The sequence below is a fragment of the Coregonus lavaretus genome, assembly GCF_964263955.1.
Source record: "Coregonus lavaretus genome assembly, chromosome: 13".
NCBI lineage: Eukaryota > Metazoa > Chordata > Actinopteri > Salmoniformes > Salmonidae > Coregonus > Coregonus lavaretus.
Window position 1 is genome coordinate 42,566,762 of NC_140000.1, and position 24,420 is coordinate 42,591,181.

General features: G+C 43.3%; 1 protein-coding gene across 1 annotated transcript in view; it reads right to left on the reverse strand.

Annotated features, from left to right (window-relative positions):
* The window catches only part of LOC311140765 (calcium/calmodulin-dependent protein kinase type 1D-like), a gene marked incomplete at its 3' end in the record, with an annotated part of 71,007 nt that overhangs the window by 6,522 nt on the left and 40,065 nt on the right, over positions 1-24,420 (reverse strand). Inside the window, exons 2-5 of the mRNA XM_084175983.1 lie at positions 14,139-14,270; positions 6,293-6,367; positions 1,529-1,667; positions 926-1,052 (exon numbers count right to left, since the gene is read on the reverse strand). Coding sequence (XP_084032109.1) covers positions 926-1,052; positions 1,529-1,667; positions 6,293-6,367; positions 14,139-14,270 — 473 coding nt within the window. The remainder of the gene's footprint in view (positions 1-925; positions 1,053-1,528; positions 1,668-6,292; positions 6,368-14,138; positions 14,271-24,420) is intronic.

Genomic DNA, 24,420 nt, shown 5'->3' on the forward strand with positions numbered 1-24,420 from the left:
GGATGGGACAGTTCCAATGTCACGTGGATGGGACAGTTCCAATGTCATGTGGATGGGACAGTTCCAATGTCACGTGGATGGGACAGTTCCAATGTCATTAACTTGTAAGGTGTTGTTTAGCTTCCCTACTGTAGCCTACACACTGACTATAGTTCCCTATGGATAAGCTTAAACAAGTGTCTGCTAACTGACTTGCATGTCAATGTAGGTGCATGGATAGGAGCCAGCAGCTAAAAGATGTCAACATGATGAGTCTTCAGTGTGTCGGACTACCAGAGGCACCAACCTACACGTCAACATGAAAGGATCTGTCATGGAATCAATGTAAAACATCTGTCTCTCACACACACTCTGCCGAGACAGACAGACAAACAAACAGACACACGTACACAAACAAACAAACACACACACACAAATATATAAATCCCCATGTGTGGCACAGAGATGACAGCCCTCTGGCGCGTAGTGCACTGCAGTAGAGCGCCCCGCCATCTTGGCTGTCTGACTCAGTCGCTCTGTTAAAAAGGGGAAAGCAGGCGACTGGGGGCAGCGTCTGTCAGCGTGTGATAAGGCCTTTTTACTCCAGAGGCAGGATGTCTGTGTGTGTGAGCTGCACACAGATGCGCTCTCCCCTATTGCAGACACATAATTAAAGCAGTGTGATTTTACATACAGTATAATGTATTATGCAGTTGTGTCATTTATGTAAAACACAGTGATAGCATCACACTCAGTAAGAGTGAACACTCAGACAATGTAGCACATGACTTCTGGAAAGGATGGTAGCATTAAAACCCAAAAGGCATTCATTTACTTTACAGTATTACAATTTCTGTAGCTGATGACACAATGTATATTAACAACAGTGGCATTACCTTATAAGTAGGGACATTTAAGGTTATGGGGTGGGGGAGGCATCTCTTACCCACGTATCCCGGCGTGCCGCACGCGGTTGACATGACATCCCCGGTGCCCTCCATCTTGGACAGACCAAAGTCACTGATCATGATCTTAGACTCGTCCTGGGGGTTAAAATACAGCAGGTTCTCTGGCTGGAGAGAGAGGACGGAGGGAGAGAGAGAGATGGAGCGATAGATGGAGAGATAGAGGGAGTGTGTTAATCACAAACGGAGCTCTCCCATCCTTTGATCTCTCTACTTACATACCCTGAACATCCAGAATATATAAAACCGTAATAATTTGTTAAAGGCAGTCTATGACCCTCCACACAATACAGTTATGTTGCTGTCTGTTTTATGAGGCCGTACTCCTCTCCCTCAGGGGATTCCGCTCTGTGGCATATTTCCCAGAAGCCACTGCGTGTTGTGACCCGCTGAGCGGCCTAAATCACAAACGCATGCTGCACCTCACCACCGCAATGAATCATGGTCCATAAAACACAAGTGATCCGCTCATGTCGAGATGCAGGGGGGAGTAGACAGGGGTTTTTTGTGTGTGTGTTTCAGTGTGTGTCAGTGTGTGTGTGTGTGTGAGTGAGTGAGTGAGTGTGTGTGTGTGTCACCATCACCTTCAGGTCTCTGTGGACGATGCCCAACTTGTGGAGGTAGTCGACAGCGTCTAGCACTTGTCTGATGAGCGTACTGGCATCTTTCTCTGTGTAGAACCCCTTCTCCACGATACGGTCAAACAACTCACCTCCCGACACTCTGTAGACATAGACATAGACAGACAGAGGGGGTCAGTAAAAGAGGTAAGTAAAACAGATGTGCACATACGCAGACACACACATCTGGAGAGAACCTGTTATCATATGATCCACTGAGACTTCATTTATGAGCTATACGAACTAACCGTGTGTGTGTGTTTGACACACGTGTTTACCCCACAGTGGGGGTGTGCTTTGACCCATTCCAACCCTCTGCTCCACTAAACTTAACCCTTCATGCTTCATACGATCAATCAAAGTACACCATACATTCTAACATTAACAGTATAGGGAGAACTGTAGCAGAGAGAGACAGGACAGGAGATAGGAGGGATACAAAATCTAAACAAAGAAACAGAGAAAAAGGTGCCTCATTTTTCTCGGGCCATAGAGTCACACAGTGGAGGATAGTTAAGCTTCAGAGTGTGTGTGTGTGTGTGTGTGTGTGTGTGTGTGTGTGTGTGTGTGTGTGTGTCAGACGGCGCCCTTGCTGTTTTACAGGTTTACTTTAAGACTCTTAGCCAGATTATGGGGGTTTTAAAGTGTCAGAACAGCCACAGGCCAGGAGCTGAACATCCCATAACTTTCCTCAGTCCTCTACAGCTAGCTGGCACAGGGCAGTATAGATGGCTGCTAAGCACTGATCTAAGGACAGATTTGCAGTCTGTCTGTCTGTCCCTTATGGTTATGGAGAGGGTAAACTGATCCTCGGTCTGCCACTAGCAGAACAGCTCAGTGCACTGGTCATTAGCTTAGTGGCACTCAGCTGTATGTGAGCAGGGTGTTGTCACTGTGTAGCACTGCAGAAAACCTATGTAAATACTGTAGATCTCTGGCTGACCGTCGAGGTAAAGTATCTTTCTGTCACATTCCACCAGGGAGTAGCCAACCACATCTCTAACAGTGCCATAGTCCTTAAAGACTAGTTCAGAGGGAGGAAGGGAGGGATATAAAAGTTCAATTGAAGTAAAATGACTCTATATTAGGTTTAACATGCTTTAGAACCAAGAGAGGAATTCAATTGTCAAGTATGTACGGTAAGAGGATTAAAGAGGTAGAATCTGTCTCTTATGACGGTCTCTGTTGGTATTGACAAGCACTATATGGAAAAAATGGAGGAAGGGAATTGTGCAGTTCCACAGGTACACAGCTCCCTCTCCTGGTTTCTGTATTGACACCATCCACTGATTCTATTGTCTCTCTATCTCATGTTTGACATGTCCCCTGAAGGCATCTGGCTGCAGACCTTGTATAAACTCTCTATTGATAAACAGACAGCTGACCTTCAATACAATGCCATGTCATGTCACGCAAAGGGCTACCAGGAATCAGCAGTGACAACAAGTACTGTTTTGATCCACTGTGCTTTCATATTGACCCAATAAAGTGTATCTCTCTCTCTGTCCCTGTGTATGGCGTTTGGGAGGCAGATGTACTGTACCTTCTTTCTCAGTAAGGAGTTGACAGATGGTGCGGCAGGAGCCTGAGGGGCTGCTCCGCTCCTCTGATCCCCATGGGGGCGCTGTAACCATGATCATTACTGGTATTCCTATTCACCCACACACTGAACCTAAAACAGCCTCAACTAGACCCCTCTTTTTGTCTTCTAGCTACACTCTGAAGCTTAATCAATCACAATTCTAACCTTAACCACCTTAAGATACAGACATAACTGTCAATATAAAATAGCAACCTATTCCACAGAAGATCAACCAGTTTCACTGCACCTCTCGTTACTGCACTGAGGGAGATTGATGGAGAATGAACATAGGGTCAAATATATTTGTTTCTCTCTAAAACTGCACAGATTTGCATTGGATGAATATTCATCACCTCACTAACACAAACAAACAAAAAAACACATGCGCACACACACACACACACACACACACACACACACTGGCGGAGAGTGTGAATCTGGGGGGCATCATCACAGTGACAGATCAAATAAGAGCTGGAAGAAAGTTACATTCTAATGAAGTTTCTGAAAAAAGGAGATAAGAAATGAATTGCTAATCCGCTCCACTCTCTCTTGCCCTTTCTCTCTCTCTCTATCCCCACGCTCCATCTCTCCCCGTCTCCCTTTCTCTTCTCTCTCTCTCTCCTCTCTGCCGACAGTGACTTGTTACATTTTCCAGCCGAGACAAGCGTGGCAGGAAATGACAAGCAAAAGGCTACGCTGAGAACACACACACACACGTTGGCTGGACATAACGGTGTGGTAGTGACAGAGGACATGGGCCACCAGCCTGCAGGGTTGCGTAACCATTTGCGTAGGGAGACCACGGCAATCAGACAGGAGCCAAATCTACTTCCCTTTCAATACACACACACACCATACTGTAGGCACACACACTAATTGTGCACACATACACTCACACACACTCTATTGTCTTTCCATTCAGTCTCACTCTCTCCTGTCTCTTTTTTGTTTTCTCTGTCCCTTTCCCATCCTTCATCCCCCCCCCCCCCACCCCTCTCTGTCAGAACAGTATCAAGTTGTCCCTTTATCTGAGTGTAATCTGAGCTGTACAGTGGCCCTGTGTGCTCCTGTGTAGTTGTATGGCTCAGCAGTGCAGGGGTAGGCAACTAGAGGATGGCCGAGGGGCCGGAACATAACTATAATAATTTATACACTGCAAATTGACCACAACTTAGCCCAAAAAGAGATTGTTATTTTAAAATAACAATAATTTCATACCTTGACTACATTGAGACACAATCACATCTCTTTTTTTTATTCGTGGGAATACTTGGGAACAGAGTTCCAAAATCTTTTTTTTTAACAAAAACTAAAATCCCGCGGGCCGCCTGTTGCTGACCCCTGCTGTAGTGTTTCCTACAGTAAGGTAGTGGTATGAAGCTATTGGAACAGCCACCTGCTGCTTCTGCAGAACACATCTGACTGTACAACTGTTGGGTTTGCTTAACTCACATGGTCTCAGTGTTGTTGGGGAGAAAAGAGAAAAAACATACCTGTGTTTGTATTTTCTGTAAAACAACACACACACTATTCATTAAATAGCCACTGACTGAGTGGAAAAGTTTCAAGCAATGCTCTACTCTTAGCCACTCTAGATTTGTTTTCCTGCTCTTTGTTTTCTGCCTGCTTGCTTTTTCTCGGTCTCCCTCATCCCCTCCTGTTCTTGGCTTCACTCAGATACCAAATTCACCCCAAAGCAATCTCCTTGATACATTGATCCACTGAGTATATTCTGCATCCAATATTCTCACTCTCTTTCTCCCCCCCTTCTCTCTTCTTCCCTCTCTCCATCACACTTTCATCTGCCTCCCATACCTTTCCCTCTCCATCCATCTCGCTCTCTCTCTCATTAATTTGAACAGGATTGGATGCATCAGCCATGTGGTGATGACATGGTTGTAGATCACTGTAGACAGCAGATCTTTATCCAAACAGAGATGGAAGCATCACACCAGACCCAACTAACTAATCACAGCTAGATCAGACATGACGTCAAAATCAAACCCGACGTGTCAAACTCAGAGCAAAGTTGAATCAGACCACACCTGTCAACCTCTGAGGACGATTCATACCCAGGCAGGATCACAGGGGGCTGGTAAAGATGAGAGACCTGGTCCAGCGTTCCTACTCTGAGGTGACTCAGATAGGTACCGACTCAGAGCTCAGATGAGTACTGAGATTTGCACCTGCTGAGGTGTTATTCCTGCTGCTACCAATTTAAGCCCTGTCATAAGTGGAGTGGTGATCTTTCACCTCTGTATCCGTGGTAACAGAGCCTGACATGAGATGGTGCCTTGCTGCAGAGGAGACAGGGGAGAATAATTTCATACCTGCTGCAGGTGAGGGGAAAGGTAAGGGGAAAAGGTGAGAGGAGGGAGGACAGATGAGGTGTGAGGGGGGAGGAAAACAGGGGTGAGAAGAAAGAAAGGAGAAAAGACGAGGAGAAAGAAAGGAGAAGAGAGACAGACGAGGGAGGGTGAGAGAGGCAGAAGACTGGAAGAAGAGTGAAGTGAAAGACGGTTCTGATGGGTGGATGTTTTTCTCCTCTGTTCTCAATTCGACAGCCTGTTAGCACTGAAACTAATAACATTAAGTGGGCCGTGACTCAGCAATAAACAAAATGAAATGATCAAAGTTAAAACTGCTCTACTTTCCTGCACACACACACACACACACACACACACTTACATAACTCACAACACACTTTAATCCATAACTCACACGCCCTCCTCTACAGACTGATATAACTCAAGCTGATTAATGTAGCCAGGAGTGCATAGTGGCACGTTAGCTTTGCTGTAACGTTAGAGTAACGTTATGTAAACGTTAGCTGAGCGCTACGAGCCAGGTCCCATTCCCTCTCCTGTCGCCCGTCTTAATGGAAGTATAATTGGAGTAATGAGGGCTTATAAAGTGTGTGTGTGTGTAAGCTAAAACCGTCACCCCTGCCCCATTCCTAGGTGCTGAATATAGAGTCAGTCTGAGGGTACGACAGGTCAGTGACAGAGACAGAGAGAGAGAGACAGAGAAAGAGACAGAGAAGGAGAGATAGAGAGAGAGAAGGAGAGAGAGTGATAAGGAGAGATCATAAGAACTAGAAGGGGAGAGAGAGACAGACAGAGAGCGAGAGAGAGAGAACTTACAGCTGCATGATCAGGTAGAGGTGGTTGGAACTCTCATAGATGTCTTCCAAAGCTACTATGTTCTCATGCTTGATTCTGTTGGGAGAGAAAACAAGAGACAATGTTAGTCATGTATAACTCTAACCCTTTAAACAGATGATCAGATCCCAGACTGTCTCAACCCCATCTACACCCCCTTTACCTCAGCTCTAGAGTCATCTCAAACACTTACTAAACATGAGCTCGCTCTCTCTCTCTGCGCCATGGTAACGGCTCCATGGTGAAAGTGTATAATGTGTACACATGCTTGTACTGTGGTGGTGGTCTGTACCACATGACCCGTTTGCGGATGATGTTATTGCAAGGGGGAATAATAGTGTACACACCTGACACACACACGAAGCGTGAGCAGGTGGGGAGTTCAGTAAATACAGTTGAAGTCGGAAGTTGGAGTCATTAAAACTCGTTTTTCAACAACTCCACAAATTTCGTTAACAAACTATCGTTTTGGCAAGTCGTTTAGAACATCTACTTTGTGCATGACACAAGTAATTTTTCCAACAATTGTTTACAGACAGATTATTTCACTTATACAGTGAGGGAAAAAAACATTTGATCCCCTGCTGATTTTGTACATTTGCCCACTGACAAAGAAATGATCACAGTCTATAATTTTAATGGTAGGTTTATTTGAACAGTGAGAGACAGAATAACAACAAAAAAATCCAGAAAAACGCATGTCAAAATTTTTATAAATTGATTTGCATTTTAATGAGGGAAATAAGTATTTGACCCCCTCTCAATCAGAAAGTTATCTGGCTCCCAGGTGTCTTTTATACAGGTAACGAGCTGAGATTAGGAGCACACTCTTAAAGGGAGTGCTCCTAATCTCAGTTTGTTATCTGTATAAAAGACACCTGTCCACAGAAGCAATCAATCAATCAGATTAAAAACTCTCCACCATGGCCAAGACCAAAGAGCTCTCCAAGGATGTCAGGGTCAAGATTGTAGACCTACACTGGAATGGGCTACAAGACCATCGGCAAGCAGCTTGGTGAGAAGGTGACAAAAGTTGGTGCGATTATTCGCAAATGGAAGAAACACAAAAGAACAGTCAATCTCCCTCGGCCTGGGGTTCCATGCAAGATCTCACATCGTGGAGTTGCAATGATCATGAGAATGGTGAGGAATCAGCCCAGAACTACACGGGAGGATCTTGTCAATGATCTCAAGGCAGCTGGGACCATAGTCACCAAGAAAACAATTGGTAACACACTACGCAGTGAAGGACTGAAATCCTGCAGCGCCCGCAAGGTCCCCCTGCTCAAGAAAGCACATATACAGGCCCGTCTGAAGTTTGCCAATGAACATCTGAATGATTCAGAGGAGAACTGGGTGAAAGTGTTGTGGTCAGATGAGACCAAAATCGAGCTCTTTGGCATCAACTCAACTCGTCGTGTTTGGAGGAGGAGGAATGCTGCCTATGACCCCAAGAACACCATCGCCACCGTCAAACATGAAGGTGTAAACATTATGCTTTGGGGGTGTTTTTCTGCTAAGGGGACAGTACAACTTCACCGCATCAAAGGGACGATGGACGGGGCCATGTACCGTCAAATCTTGGGTGAGAACCTCCTTCCCTTAGCCAGGGCATTGATAATGGGTTGTGGATGGGTATTCCAGCATTACAATGACCCAAAATACACGGCCAAGGCAACAACGGAGTGGCTCAAGAAGAAGCACATTAAGGTCCTGGAGTGGCCCAACCAGTCTCCAGACCTTAATCCCATAGAAAATCTGTGGAGGGAGCTGAAAGTTTGAGTTGCCAAACGTCAGGCTCGAAACCTTAATGACTTGGAGAAGATCTGCAAAGAGGAGTGGGACAAAATCCCTCCTGAGATGTGTGCAAACCTGGTGGCCAACTACAAGAAACGTCTGACCTCTGTGATTGCCAACAAGGGTTTTGCCACCAAGTACTAAGTCATGTTTTGCAGAGGGGTCAAATACTTATTTCCCTCATTAAAATGCAAATCAATTTATAAAATTTTTGACATGCGTTTTTCTGGATTTTGTTGTTGTTATTCTGTCTCTCACTGTTCAAATAAACCTACCATTAAAATTATAGACTGATCATGTCTTTGTCAGTGGGAAAACGTACAAAATCAGCAGGTGATCAAATACTTTTTTCCCTCACTGTAATTCACTGTATCACAATTCCAGCGGGTCAGAAGTTTACATACACTAAGTTGACTGTGCCTTTAAACAGCTTGGAAAATTCCAGAAAATGATGTCATGGCTTTACAAGCTTCTGATAGGCTAATTGACATCATTTGAGTCAATTGGAGGTGTACCTGTGGATGTATTTCAAGGCCTATCTTCAAACTCAGTGCCTCTTTGCTTGACATCATGGGAAAATCTAAAGAAATCAGCCAAGACCTCAGAAATAAAATGGTAGACCTCCACAAGTCTGGTTCATCCTTGGGAGCAATTTCCAAATGCCTGAAGGTACCACGTTCATCTGTACAAACAATAGGACGCAAATATAAACACCATGGGACCATGCAGTCGTTATACCGCTCAGGAAGGAGACGCGTTCTGTCTCCTAGAGATGAACTTACTTTGGTGCGAAAAGTGCAAATCAATCCCAGAACAACAGCAAAGGACCTTGTGAAGATGGAGGAAACAGGTACAAAAGTATCTATATCCACAGTAAAACGAGTCCTACATTGACATAACCTGAAAGGCCGCTCAGCAAGGAAGAAGCCACTGCTCCAAAACCGCCATAAAAAAGCCAGACTACGGTTTGCAACTGCACATGGGGACAAAGATCGTACTTTTTGGAGAAATGTCCTCTGGTCTGATGAAACAAAAATAGAACTGTTTGGCCATAATGACCATCGTTATGTTTGGAGGAAAAAGGGGAAGCTTGCAAGCCGAAGCACACCATCCCAACCATGAAGCACGGGGGTGACAGCATCATGCTGTGGGGGTGCTTTGCTGCAGGATGGACTGGTGCACTTCACAAAATAGATGGCATCATGAGAAAGGAAAATTATGTGGATACAGTGGGGGAAAAAAGTATTTAGTCAGCCACCAATTGTGCAAGTTCTCCCACTTAAAAAGATGAGAGAGGCCTGTAATTTTCATCATAGGTACACGTCAACTATGACAGACAAATTGAGAAGAAAAAAATCCAGAAAATCACATTGTAGGATTTTTAATGAATTTATTTGCAAATTATGTTGGAAAATAAGTATTTGGTCACCTACAAACAAGCAAGATTTCTGCCTCTCACAGACCTGTAACTTCTTCTTTAAGAGGCTCCTCTGTCATCCACTCGTTACCTGTATTAATGGCACCTGTTTGAACTTGTTATCAGTATAAAAGACACCTGTCCACAACCTCAAACAGTCACACTCCAAACTCCACTATGGCCAAGACCAAAGAGATGTCAAAGGACACCAGAAACAAAATTGTAGACCTGCACCAGGCTGGGAAGACGGAATCTGCAATAGGTAAGCAGCTTGGTTTGAAGAAATCAACTGTGGGAGCAATTATTAGGAAATGGAAGACATACAAGACCACTGATAATCTCCCTCGATCTGGGGCTCCACGCAAGATCTCACCCCGTGGGGTCAAAATGATCACAAGAACGGTGAGCAAAAATCCCAGAACCACACGGGGGGACCTAGTGAATGACCTGCAGAGAGCTGGGACCAAAGTAACAAAGCCTACCATCAGTAACACACTACGCCACCAGGGACTCAAATCCTGCAGTGCCAGACGTGTCCCCCTGCTTAAGCCAGTACATGTCCAGGCCCGTCTGAAGTTTGCTAGAGTGCATTTGGATGATCCAGAAGAGGATTGGGAGAATGTCATATGGTCAGATGAAACCAAAATAGAACTTTTTGCTAAAAACTCAACTCGTCGTGTTTGGAGGAAAAAGAATGCTGAGTTGCATCCAAAGAACACCATACCTACTGTGAAGCATGGGGGTGGAAACATCATGCTTTGGGGCTGTTTTTCTGCAAAGGGACCAAGACGACTGATCCGTGTAAAGGAAAGAATGAATGGGGCCATGTATCGTGAGATTTTGAGTGAAAACCTCCTTCCATCAGCAAGGGCATTGAAGATGAAACGTGGCTGGGTCTTTCAGCATGACAATGATCCCAAACACACCGCCCGGGCAACGAACAAGTGGCTTCGTAAGAAGCATTTAAAGGTCCTGGAGTGGCCTAGCCAGTCTCCAGATCTCAACCCCATAGAAAATCTTTGGAGGGAGTTGAAAGTCCGTGTTGCCCAGCGACAGCCCCAAAACATCACTGCTCTAGAGGAGATCTGCATGGAGGAATGGGCCAAAATACCAGCAACAGTGTGTGAAAACCTTGTGAAGACTTACAGAAAACGTTTGACCTGTGTCATTGCCAACAAAGGGTATATAACAAAGTATTGAGAAACTTTTGTTATTGACCAAATACTTATTTTCCACCATAATTTGCAAATAAATTCATTAAAAATCCTACAATGTGATTTTCTTGATTTTTTTTTCTCATTTTGTCTGTCATAGTTGACGTGTACCTATGATGAAAATTACAGGCCTCTCTCATCTTTTTAAGTGGGAGAACTTGCACAATTGGTGGCTGACTAAATACTTTTTTCCCCCACTGTATATTGAAACAACATCTCAAGACATCAGTCAGGAAGTTAAAGCTTGGTCGCAAATGGGTCTTCCAAATGGACAATGACCCCAAGCATACTTCCAAAGTTGTGGTAAAATGGCTTAAGGACAACAAAGTCAAGGTATTGGAGTGGCCGTCACAAAGCCCTGACCTCAATCCTATAGATAATTTGTGGGCAGAATTGAAAAAGCGTGTGCGAGCAAGGAGGCCTACAAACCTGACTCAGTTACACCAGCTCTGTCAGGAGGAATGGGCCAAAAAAGTTTGACCCAAGTTAAACAATTTAAAGGCAATGCTACCAAATACTAATTGAGTGTATGTAAACTTCTGACCCACTGGGAATGTGATGAAAGAAATAAAAGCTTAAATAAATCACTCTCTCTACTATTATTCTGACATTTCACATTCTTAAAATAAAGTGGTGATCCTAACTGACCTAAGACAGGGAATCTTTACTAGGATTAAATGTCAAGAATTGTGAAAAACTGAGTTTAAATGTATTTGGCTAAGGTGTATGTAAACTTCCGACTTCAACTGTACATTAAGAGTGTGTGATCTCTGAGCTCGTAGCGAGCAGTGGAGCATAGAGATATGAGTCATAGACAGTCTGAGGAGAGATGGCTGAGGTGAGATCACCAGAGATAATGATGTATATTTAAACTCTCCCTGGGATAATGGAAGGGTAAAAGCAGATATGAACCCCTAAGAGCAGAGATAGAAAATGATTCCTGGTCTCCAGTCATTATATGAAAAATGCTTCCACAGTTAATGTGACACTATCACACTGCCTGACACAGACACACAGCAGGAAAAGTATTTGACAACTGATTCTCTGTCTCTTAGAGAAGGGTGTGTGTGTGTGAATCCCTGTCGAGCTGCAGGATCCAAATAAACTAGTAGGTGACAGAGTGGGCAGAAACTGTGGCATGACACTATACCCTAACTTCACATAGAGGGAGAGAGGGAGAAAGAGAGCGTGATCATATCTTTGTGAATGTGTGTCTAGCAGTTTTCTATTCTTTACGCACGTGTGTGTGTTTCTGCATGTGTGTACACACGTGAAGTGTATACACATATATATAAACTACATGTCCAAAAGTATGTGGACACCTGCTCTTTGAACATTTCCTTCCAAAATCATGGGCATTAATATGGAGTTGGTCCCCCCCTTTGCTGCTATAACAGCCTCCACTCTTCTGGGAAGGCTTTCCACTAGATGTTGGAACATTACTGCGGGGACTTGCTTCCATTCAGCCACAAGAGCATTAGTGAAGTTGGGCACTGATGTTGGGCAATTATGCCTGGCTCGCAGTCGGGGTTCGAATTCATCCCAAAGGTGTTCGATGGGGTTGAGGTCAGGGCTCTGTGCAGGCCAGTCAAGTTCTTCCACACTGATCGACAAACCATTTTTGTATGGACCGCTCTTTGTGCACAGGGGTATTTTCACGCTGAAACAAGAAGGGCCTTCCCCAAACTGTTGCCTCAAAGTTGGAAGCACAGAATCATCTAGAATGCCATTGTATGCTGTAGCATTAAGATTTTCCTTCACTGGAACTAAGGGTCCTAGCCCAAACCATGAAAAACAGCACCAGACCATTATTCCTCCTCCATCAAACTTTACAGTTGGTACTATGCATTGGGGGAGGTAGCGTTCTCCTGGCATCCACCAAACCCAGATTTGTCCGTCGGACTGCCAGATGGTGAAGCGTGATTCATCACTCCAGAGAACGCGTTTCCACCACTCCAGCCGACCATTGGCATTACGCACAGTGATCTTAGGCTTGTGTGCGGCTGCTCGGCCATGGAAACCTATTTCATGCAGCTCCCAACGAACAGTTATTGTGCTGACATTGCTTCCAGAGGCAGTTTGGAACTCGGTAGTGAGTGTTGCAACCGAGGACAGACGATTATTACGCGCTTCAGCACTCGGCGGTCCCGTTCAGTGAGCTTGTGTGGCCTACCACTTTGTGGCTGAGCCGTTGTTGCTCCTAGACATTTCCACTTCACAATAACAGCACATACAGTTGACCGGGGCAGCTCTAGCAGGGCAGAAATTTGACGAACTGACTTGTTGGAAAGGTGGCATCCTATGACGGTGCCACGTTGAAAGTCACTGAGCTCTTCAGTAAGGCCATTCTACTGCCAATGTTTGTCTATGGAGATTGCATGGCTGTGTGCTTTATTCTATACACCTGTCAGCAAAGGGTGTGGCTGAAATAGCCAAATCCACTCATTTGAAGGGATGTCCACATACTTTTGTATATATAGTGTACATGTGAATGACAATGTTTGTGTATGTAGAATTGACCCTGGGAAGCTGTGTCTTGTGACCTCTGCAGGCCATATTAGCCTGTCAATCAGCTGGTTGCCAGGAGATTCTGAGCGGCAGAAAGCCGAAGGACAAACATGGAACGCGTCAGAGGCTAGGCCACACACCCCGTCACTGACTGGATCACCATGACAACACCTCCTATCCCCCATAAATATTGTCAGGGTCAGTGGTGTCTCTCCTGTCCCTAGGGAACACACATGGTATACTGCAATAATAACACTAACACATACTGTAGACACCTACTTCCGGTCAGTGAGTGACTGAGTGAGTTGTGCGAGAGAATGTCAGAGAGAGAGAGTGAGTAAGTGAGTGAGTGAGACCTTGTGGAACTACTGAGCATTGGGCCAGATCCAAGGTGATATCTGACTACATACACACACGTGGACGCTCACAAGCACAGCTGAGTCCAAGCTGTGGAGAGGGATTACTGTATTATCCAGAAACGTGGAGATGCATATCTTTGATATTATCCCCTGGTGTATGTGTGTGTTCATACACGTCTCTACTCAGCTACAGTACCTGACAATATGTATGAATAATACATGTAAAATACATCATATGTGTTCCTCACTGGGAGAAAAGATGAGAAGGTACATTCAGTACAGTATCAGTGCTTAGGAGACAAGATCACTAAGCAAAGAAATAGGAGACAGTGAGGACGTTTTCTATAGTCGCTACATACCTTGATCTCCTGTTTTGTCAGTGTGAGACTGTGGATCGTGACCTAAAGACAACAGTGAATGGGGAGTAGTGGGAGGGATGCGAGCGTAATGCGCGGTGGTGAGGGGCAGCAGTGTTTCCGTTCGGTCGCCAGGGTAACAGGTGTTAGGGAGGAGAAGGTAGGTGGGAGACATACTTGCGGAGCACGGTGATCTCGTTCTCGATGCTGCTCTCTTTCCCCTTCAGGGCCTTCTTGGGGATACACTTCACAGCAAACATCTTCCCTGTAGACCTCTCCTGGGCCAACACCACCTCAGAGAACGCCCCGCTAGGAGAGAGAGATGGAGACAGAAAGAGAAAATATTTGATTAATCAATTAGCAATTGTGTAAGACAGTTCAACACAAGTGCAGAAACTCAACACAGACATGAAACAGCAAAAGAAAGTTAACAAGGTTTCCATGAGAGAGACAGAGAGATATAGGGAAAGAGAGAGAAAGGTGGAGGAGAGGGATAAAGAGAAGGAGAAAGAGAAGGAGAGAAAGAGGTGGCAGAAGGGAGCTAGAGAGAGGGAGAGAGATTTATAAAGCAGAGTTCATTAATGCAGTCTCAGCTCCTTGAATCACACTGTTCTCTGTCCTGCTTATCTGAAACCCTCCAAACCACTCACTCACTATATCACCATCTCTCACATACTTCACAGCCACTCAGCTATCACTCTATCGCTCTCTCCCTCACCGTCTCCCCCTTTCTCCTTTCTCTTCATCTATCACTCCCTCTTGTTGTCCTTTACTCATTGTTTCATGTTCAATTGCTCTATAATATGCTTTATCTCCTCCTTATCCTTTGTCCCAGCTCCCTCTTTCCCTTGGTCTCTCTCCCTCTCCTCCCTCTCTCCCTTTCTCCACAGTTCATGTTTATTCTCACCATGTTCTCTCCTCCATATATCGGCTCCCTTCTTCCCCCTTCATCTCCTTCTATCACTTTCCCTCCCTCACCTCTTGTTTTCCTGCTGCGCTCTTCTTGTTTGCGCGGTAGGAAATCAAATTTCATATCTGGTTTGCTTTCATTCATCAGCTGACTAATGGTGCGAGCTGCTGTGTCAATCAGCAATGAAGGAACGAGGGGAGACAGGGAACATGTCCTCCCTCTTCCTCTCATCCTCTCTACCCTCTTCCTCTCCGCTATTATTCTATTCTTCCGTTCCCCGCCTCTCCTCATCCCCCTCTCGTCTCTCCTGCCATTGGGACATGGTGCTGGTTATGAATTAATTCATACTTCCTTCCCTCCTTTCTGTCCTATTTCACTCTGCTGATGGCACATCAAGCATGACAACATCATTTCGGAAAGTGTAACATTTGAGTAAAACCTTAGTAATACACTATTAATATAACCTTAGTAATATTCAACATATCTTATTAATGCGTGTGTGTGTGACGTGTGTGTGTGTGTGTGTGTGTTTAGTGCTATAGTCCAGATAGCCCTAGAGACATTTAGAAGCCCCCATTTTCTGATGACAGCCGACTCCAAGACATCACCATCTGACACTACACTGAAAAGCTCTAAAAACACTGACGCAGAGATAAAACAGCAATGCAGGCCTGTCGCTATGCTGCATACACACACACACGTTCCCTTTCATGTGTGATTCGCAATTACAAACTGGATAGTTCTGGTTCCGCTTGATGGTTGGTTGATTATTCACAAAATCATGGTCTCAGAGCTCAATATCGGACCTGTTTCAATTACTATTGCCAGAGACATAACAGCCAGGCATTGTTCGGCAAAGCACAAATGATTAATCTTTCTCATACATCTCTACTCCTCCATCTCTTTCTTTCTTTTTTTTTTTTTTTTTTTTTTTAGGGGGTAGATCAGCTTTAATATTGCAGATAGATTGTAACTTCCATCAATGTAATTGTCTGCATCACTTCCAATCCCCCATATTTCCGTTTTTTTTCTCGCATATATATATATATATATACAGTGGGGAGAACAAGTATTTGATACACTGCCGATTTTGCAGGTTTTCCTACTTACAAAGCATGTAGAGGTCTGTAATTTTTATCATTGGTACACTTCAACTGTGAGAGACGGAATCTAAAAATCCAGAATATCACATTGTATGATTTTTAAGTAATTAATTTGCATTTTATTGCATGACATAAGTATTTGATACATCAGAAAAGCAGAACTTAATATTTTGTACAGAAACCTTTGTTTGCAATTACAGAGATCATACGTTTCCTGTAGGTCTTGACCAGGTTTGCACACACTGCAGCAGGGATTTTGGCCCACTCCTCCATACAGACCTTCTCCAGATCCTTCAGGTTTCGGGGCTGTCGCTGGGAAATACAGACTTTCAGCTCCCTCCAAAGATTTTCTATTGGGTTCAGGTCTGGAGACTGGCTAGGCCACTCCAGGACCTTGAGATGCTTCTTACGGAGCCACTCCTTAGTTGCCCTGGCACGACCCATCTTCAATGCGCTTACTGAGGGAAGGAGGTTGTTGGCCAAGATCTCGCGATACATGGCCCCATCCATCCTCCCCTCAATACGGTGCAGTCGTCCTGTCCCCTTTGCAGAAAAGCATCCCCAAAGAATGATGTTTCCACCTCCATGCTTCACGGTTGGGATGGTGTTCTTGGGGTTGTACTCATCCTTCTTCTTCTTTCTCCAAACACGGCGAGTGGAGTTTAGACCAAAAAGCTAAATTTCTGTCTCATCAGACCACATGACCTTCTCCCATTCCTCCTCTGGATCATCCAGATGGTCATTGGAAAACTTCAGATGGGCCTGGACATGCGCTGGCTTAAGCAGGGGGACCGTGCGTGCGCTGCAGGATTTTAATCCATGACGGCGTAGTGTGTTACTAATGGTTTTCTTTGAGACTGTGGTCCCAGCTCTCTTCAGGTCATTGACCAGGTCCTGCCGTGTAGTTCTGGGCTGATCCCTCACCTTCCTCATGATCATTGATGCCCCACGAGGTGAGATCTTGCATGGAGCCCCAGACCGAGGGTGATTGACCGTCATCTTGAACTTCTTCCATTTTCTAATAATTGTGCCAAAAGTTGTTGCCTTCTCACCAAGCTGCTTGCCTATTTTCCTGTAGCCCATCCCAGCCTTGTGCAGGTCTACAATTTTATCCCTGATGTCCTTACACAGCTCTCTGGTCTTGGCCATTGTGGAAAGGTTGGAGTCTGTTTGATTGAGTGTGTGGACAGGTGTCTTTTATACAGGTAACGAGTTCAAACAGGTGCAGTTAATACAGGTAATGAGTAGAGAACAGGAGGGCTTCTTAAAGAAAAACTAACAGGTCTGTGAGAGCTGGAATTCTTACTGGTTGGTAGGTGATCAAATACTTATGTCATGCAATAAAATGCAAATTAATTACTTTAAAATGATATAATGTGATTTTCTGGATTTGTTGAAGTGCACCTGTTGAAGTGTACCTATGATAAAAATTACAGACCTCTACATGCTTTGTAAGTAGGAAAACCTGCAAAATCGGCAGTGTATCAAATACTTGTTCTCCCCACTGTATATATACACACACAGTGAGGGAAAACATTATTTGATCCCCTGCTGATTTTATACGTTTGCCCACTGACAAAGAAATTATCAGTCTATAATTTTAATAGTAGGTTTATTTGAACAGTGAGAGACAGAATAACAAACAAAAAAATCCAGAAAAATGTTATAAATTGATTTGCATTTTAATGAGGGAAATAAGTATTTGACCCCTCTGCAAAACATGACTTAGTACTTGGTGGCAAAACCCTTGTTGGCAATCACAGAGGTCAGACGTTTCTTGTAGTTGGCCACCAGGTTTGCACACATCTCAGGAGGGATTTTGTCCCATTTCTCTTTGCAGATCTTCTCCAAGTCATTAAGGTTTCGAGGCTGACATTTGGCAACTCGAACCTTCAGCTCCCTCCACAGATTTTCTATGGGATTAAGGTCTGGAGACTGGCTAGGCCACTCCAGGACATTAATGTGCTTCTTCTTGAGCCACTCCTTTGTTGACTTGGCCGTGTGTTTTAGGTCATTGTAATGCTGGAATACCCATCCACAACCCATTTGCAATGCCCTGGCTGAGGGAAGGAGGTTCTCACCCAAGATTTGATGGTACATGGCCCCGTCCATCGTCCCTTTGATGCGGTGAAGTTGTCCTGTCCCCTTAGCAGAAAAACACCCCCAAAGCATAATTTTTCCACCTCCATGTTTGACGGTGGGTATGGTGTTCTTGGGGTCATAGGCAGCATTCCTCCTCCTCCAAACACGGCGAGTTGAGTTGATGCCAAAGAGCTCGATTTTGGTCTCATCTGACCACAACACTTCCACCCAGTTCTCCTCTGAATCATTCAGATGTTCATTGGCAAACTTCAGACGGGCATGTATATGTGCTTTCTTGAGCAGGGGGACCTTGCGGGCACTGCAGGATTTCAGTCCTTCACGGCGTAGTGTGTTACCAATTGTTTTCTTGGTGACTATGGTCCCAGCTGCCTTGAGATCATTGACAAGATCCTCCCGTGTAGTTCTGGGCTGATTCCTCACCGTTCTCATGATCATTGCAACTCAACGAGGTGAGATCTTGCATGGGGCCCCAGGCCGAGGGAGATTGACAGTACTTTTGTGTTTCTTCCATTTGCGAATAATCGCACCAACTTTTGTCACCTTCTCACCAAGCTGCTTGGCGATGATCTTGTAGCCCATTCCAGCCTTGTGTAGGTCTACAATCTTGTCCCTGACATCCTTGGAGAGCTCTTTGGTCTTAGCCATGGTGGAGAGTTTAGAATCTGATTGATTGATTGCTTCTGTGGACAGGTGTCTTTTATACAGGTAACAAGCTGAGATTAGGAGCACTCCCTTTAAGAGTGTGCTCCTAATCTCAGCTCGTTACCTGTATAAAAGACACCTGGGAGCCAGAAATCTTTCTGATTGAGAGGGGGTCAAATACTTATTTCCCTCATTAAAATGCAAATCAATTTATAACATTTTTGACATGAGTTTTTCTGGATTATTTTGTTGTTATTCTGTCTCTCACTGTTCAAATAAACCTACCATTAAAATTATAGACTGATCATTTCTTTGTCACTTTAACTCTACTTTAACTCTACCCACATGTACATATTACTTCAACTACCTCAACTAGCCGGTGCCCCCGCACATTGACTCTGCACCGGTACCCCCCTGTATATAGCCTCCCTACTGTTATTTTATTTTACTTCTGCTCTTTTTTTCTCAACACTTTTTTGGTTGTTGTTTTATTTTTACTTTTTTTGTTAAAAAGAAATGCACTGTTGGTTAAGGGCTGTAAGTAAGCATTTCACTGTAATGTCTGCACCTGTTGTATTCGGCGCATGTGGCCAATACAATTTGATTTGATTTGATTTGAAATGTACTAAATCAGCAGGGAATCAAATACTTTTTTTTCCCTCACTGTATATATACATATATATACATACACACACATATATATACATACATATCCTTTAAAAATATATCTATATTTCCCTTTATTACTTTCCAACCCCACCATCCTTTCCCTAATTGGAGTAAACTAGTGAACAACAATGCTTAGGCCTCTACTTCATGCTTATACATACTATATACATTTTATGGACACAGTCAATAATTATATTTTGTTTGTTTTTACTCCTGAACTTCCTCCGATCATTTTCATGATGTCCATCTGGTATGCTTCTATATGCCCTATGTTTCTAACTGTGCTCTTTCACAAAAGCTCACAATATATAACCTATATACTTATTATGGACACAGCATGTCTTACACTAGTTATCTTGTTGTTATTAGTCCCATCCTTCAGCTCCATTCAACACCTCCCATCTATCTCTTAACACCATCCATATTGGATTTCTATTTGCCATATCTTTTTCAACTGTACTGTGATGTTTTACAAAAGTTCTGAACCTTTCTATTCTCATTGTTTCTACAGTTTGTGAATTGAAAATAAACATTTTTGCTAAAAGTATTATTATATTATTGATCGATTGACTATGACTTTTCAGATCTCCCAGTAGTGCTATCTGCAGGGTCAGCTCCATGCAAATATTGCAATCCTTCAGCCATTCCTGGACCTGTGTCCAGAAACAAGCTACAAATGGACAGTACCAAAACAAATGATCTAATGATTCTGTCTCTTCACAGCCAAATCTGCAGAGCTGGGAAGATTGTACAAATAACATTCTATTGGTAGCAAGAATTTTATATAATAATTTAAATTGAAAAATTCTAAGTTTTGAATCCGGCGTCATTTTGCGTATCAGTTCATAAACACTATGCCATGGAATTGGTACGTCATAAATCTCTTCCCAACTATTTTGCAATCTATATGGGACGGCTGTCAATCTTTTGGTCCTTAAATGAAACTGGTAAACTTTTTTATTCATCACAATTTTCTTTAACCAATTATGTTCTTTAACCCAAGGCCGACAGACAAGTTCCTTACTTTTTCCTTCTTCCACTTTCCTCTTCCATTTTTGCAGTAATGCTGCAATTATTTGGTTGTAATTTTGGGTAGAGCAGACATTTCCATATGTTTTTGTTAGCTGCATGTGCGACATAACTCCACCATTCCTACCGATAATATAATTTACGCAGATTATACCTTTTATAAACATTTTCGCAAAAAATAATTTGATCAATTAGTATATTTGAGTTTAACCACAACATTTGTTGCAATATTTGTTCTGTAATTTCTGGAAGATTAAATTGAAATTGCAACCAACTTTCTATGGCTTGTTTTAGAAATAGTGATATTTGGGAGATTATTTCCTTTTCAATTACCTGAAAGTGAGGGGTTGTAATCTGAATAAAGGGAAAAAGTCCCTTCTTGAACATTGGGTGAGACAATCTTACTAGTTTGCTAGAGAACCAGTTCGGATTTAAGTATAATTTTTGTATGACTGAAGCTTTTAGGGATAGGTCTAATGCTTTAATATTTAATAATTTGTCCTCCTAATTCATATTCATTATATAAATAGGCCCATTTAATTTTGTCTGGCTTGCCGTTCCAAATAAAATGGAATATTTTTTTCTCATATAATTTAAAAAACTGTTCGCTAGGCTTAGGCAAGACCATAAGCTAATAGGTCAACTGGGATAATACTAAAGAGTTAATCAGGGTGATTTTTCCACAAATTGACAGGTATTTACCTTTCCATGGTAGCAAGATCTTATCTATTTTTGCTAACTTTCTATTACATTTTTTTGGAGTGAGATCATTTATTTCATTTGGGATATGTATTCCGAGTATATCCACATCACCATCAGACCATTTTATTGGTAAACTACATGGTAATGTAAAAATTGTATTTTTTAGTGATCCAGTATGTAATATAGTACATTTATCATAATTTGGTTGTAATCCAGAGAGGTTAGAAAATGTATATAGATCCTCTATGAGGCTGTGGGGGGATTCAAGTTGTGGATTTAAAAGAAAACATGAATCATCAGCGTACAATGACACCCTTGTTTTTAAGCCTTGGATTTCTAATCCCTTGATTTATTGTTGGATCTGATTTTAATAGCTAACATCTCCATGGCAATAATAAATAGATATGCCGATAGTGGACAACCTTGTTTCACTCCTCTTGACAGTTTAAAACTTTCTGAGAAATAGCCATTATTTACTATTTTACACCTAATGTTTCTTTCTTTCTTTCTTTCTTTCTTTCTTTCTTTCTTTCTTTCTTTCTTTCTTTCTTTCTTTCTTTCTTTCTTTCTTTCTCCTAGCCTGTATCCTCTCTTCCTCCATTTCTCTCTCTGTTGGAATCATTTTCTCCCCTTTATCACCAAAAGAGTCTTCCCTTCTCCACACCTCACCTCCTCTTCTGTCACTCTCTCTCTCTCCTTTTCGCTGAGTTGCTCACACATCTGTCACACTGGTAGCTGATCTTATATGGATGTTCAGGTCTCTTCATGTGAAGAAGGTTTATTCTCAATGGCAACTAGTAACAGACCCATTGAAGCTAATCAAAGCACACACAGCCTTATAGAATACTGTAAACACATTAAAACAAGTGATCTGTGATTAAGCTGGGTGCTGGTCCATGTTGTTGATCCTTTCATTCATGTCACTTTCACTCACTGCATGAATGAATGAATGAATGAATGGAGAGAGAGAGAGAGAGAGAGAGAGAGAGAGAGCACAAGCACACACCTGCTACACATGAAACACACAGCAACACACACCCTACAGAGGGGTCTGAACTGAGCTCCAAACTGTACTAAGATCCCCTGCTCCCTAATCCCTCTCCTACCAGCATGACCTGTGCAGACACACAGACACACAAAGGCAACCCCTCGTACCCAGGGCGACGTCACCCAGCCTCCACCCATATCCATGGGCTGCGAGAGCCAGCTGGTACCCACCCACCCACCCACACACACAGACTCGCTGGTCTGTGTAAGCAGCACTCCCATTAGGAAGGCTAGGACTGGGTCTCTATCTATATACTCTATATATTAGTCACTGCCCAGGGAGAAGGAAAAATACTGACCACATACCGTGAAACCAAAAGGCCACAAAAGACAGGGTAGGAGAGAGAAGAGGAGAGGAAGGGAGGGGAGAGGAAACAGGAGATAGAGACATATACAGTAGAAATGGGAGAGAAGAGAGGGAGGCAAGCGTGGATGAATCCTGTAATTGAGAGAGAGAGAGAGAGAGAGAGAGAGAGAGAGAGAGAGAGAGAGAGGCAGAGGGAGAGAGAGATAATCCTGTGTGTGGGTTTGAGACAGACAAGAGCTGTATGTGTGAATGAGATCCATAAGAGAAAAGCTGAACGGCGGCGCTACAGTACAACAAAGACAACCTTTAAAGCATTCACACAGAACAGAGATAGAGCCACCACAGGAAACATACAGTAGAGTACCAACCCTGTCGATTGGCTGGAAATAAATCTTTATTTATTTATTTTTGGACAGGGAGCAGAGGGATTGTGTAATACAGTATCTCCCCAGCTGTGTTCACACACGAAGGGGCTTTGAGTGTGTGTGTGGTTATTTGGGGTTGACTAGGTGTTATGCAGTTCAAGTTTGGCCCTGCTGCTATTGCAGTTGCCGGCGACATTGGGCAATTGCATTTCCTCATGTGTATAAACCTGTGTAATTGCCTCAGCGAGGCGCCAGTGGGTCTGTGATTGCATTGAATGGGAACTACATTGGCAGCCTGCAGCCAATGTAGAGTATGTGTGTCACTCTCAGACAGATATCCATAGTGGCAGGTCCTCTTGGTTAACGGGGGCCCAATTGAATAATGCTGGCGTGAAGTGATCTCTCCTACAGAGCCAAAGATAGGCTCTCACATGGGAGAACCACACACGCACATGGCGGTATGATGTATGTGTGTGAGTGTAATTATTCTCCCAAGGGAAGAGTTGACAAACTCCCAAGGGAAGAGTTGACAAATTAGACACACATCCAGGGTTTCTCCTCTAAAGAGAGAGAGAAAGTGTGGCTGAGAGAGAGAGAAAGACTGTGGCAGAGAGAGAGCGAGAGCGAGAGAGAGAAATAACTATAACAGACAAGGTGACAGTGACACAATAACACTGGTACTACTGACATGCTGGATTAGTGGCTTCCCCATTAAATACAGTGGCATTAGGGGGGCCGATTGAGTGGCTGCTTTAACCCTCCTGTGACTACACTACCTAGAAGCCTCCACTGTCATTGCATTCCATGCCTGTGCTCAACTGCAAGCCGCAATGCTTGGCTTCCTCTGAGCAGGTGTCAATAGCGTTTTTTTGCATTTTCAGATGATTATTGATTTTGTATCTTACTATAAGTTCACTGTAATGTCCAGAGTTGTCAACTAACATGGACATGTATTGTACATGTTGTCTATTTATAGTCTGTATGGAATATCAAGACTTTTGATGATTCATATTCACTATAAAATCTATAAATATATCATATCACTAACATTTTCAAAAACAGAGATATATGGTTCTTCAGTTGAAGGGTTCAGTTGTTAGTGGAGAGCTGACTACAAAGACTGGTGGCAATTCCACGGTAAAGGCATTACGCTTTTACTCAGTTTTTTAACTTTAAAATGTATGCCAAACAATAACAATTGATTTCAAAGTTTAACAAGCCATATAGATATATGTACAAGACTACTTTTAACAATTTAGTGGAAGAACTGTGCAGATGCAAACTTTGGTAACGGAATTACGGTAAAATCTATCTCCGGTTTCTATTCAACAAAGTTTTGACACCCCAAAAACGTAAATACTTGCTCCGAATTAAGATTCAAAGATGTCTGAAAAAGAATGGGGTGTCAGCTATGACACGCCACCTTGAATTTGAACAAATCTATTTTGGTTATTGAACTATAGTAAGTGAAGTCGATTTACACCCGGTTACGGAATAACACCTAAAGCCCATTCTTGTGGGAAGCTGCTAGAGACCACCAAGTGCTAACAGTCAGTATCTGGATAATGTGTGTGAAATGCTT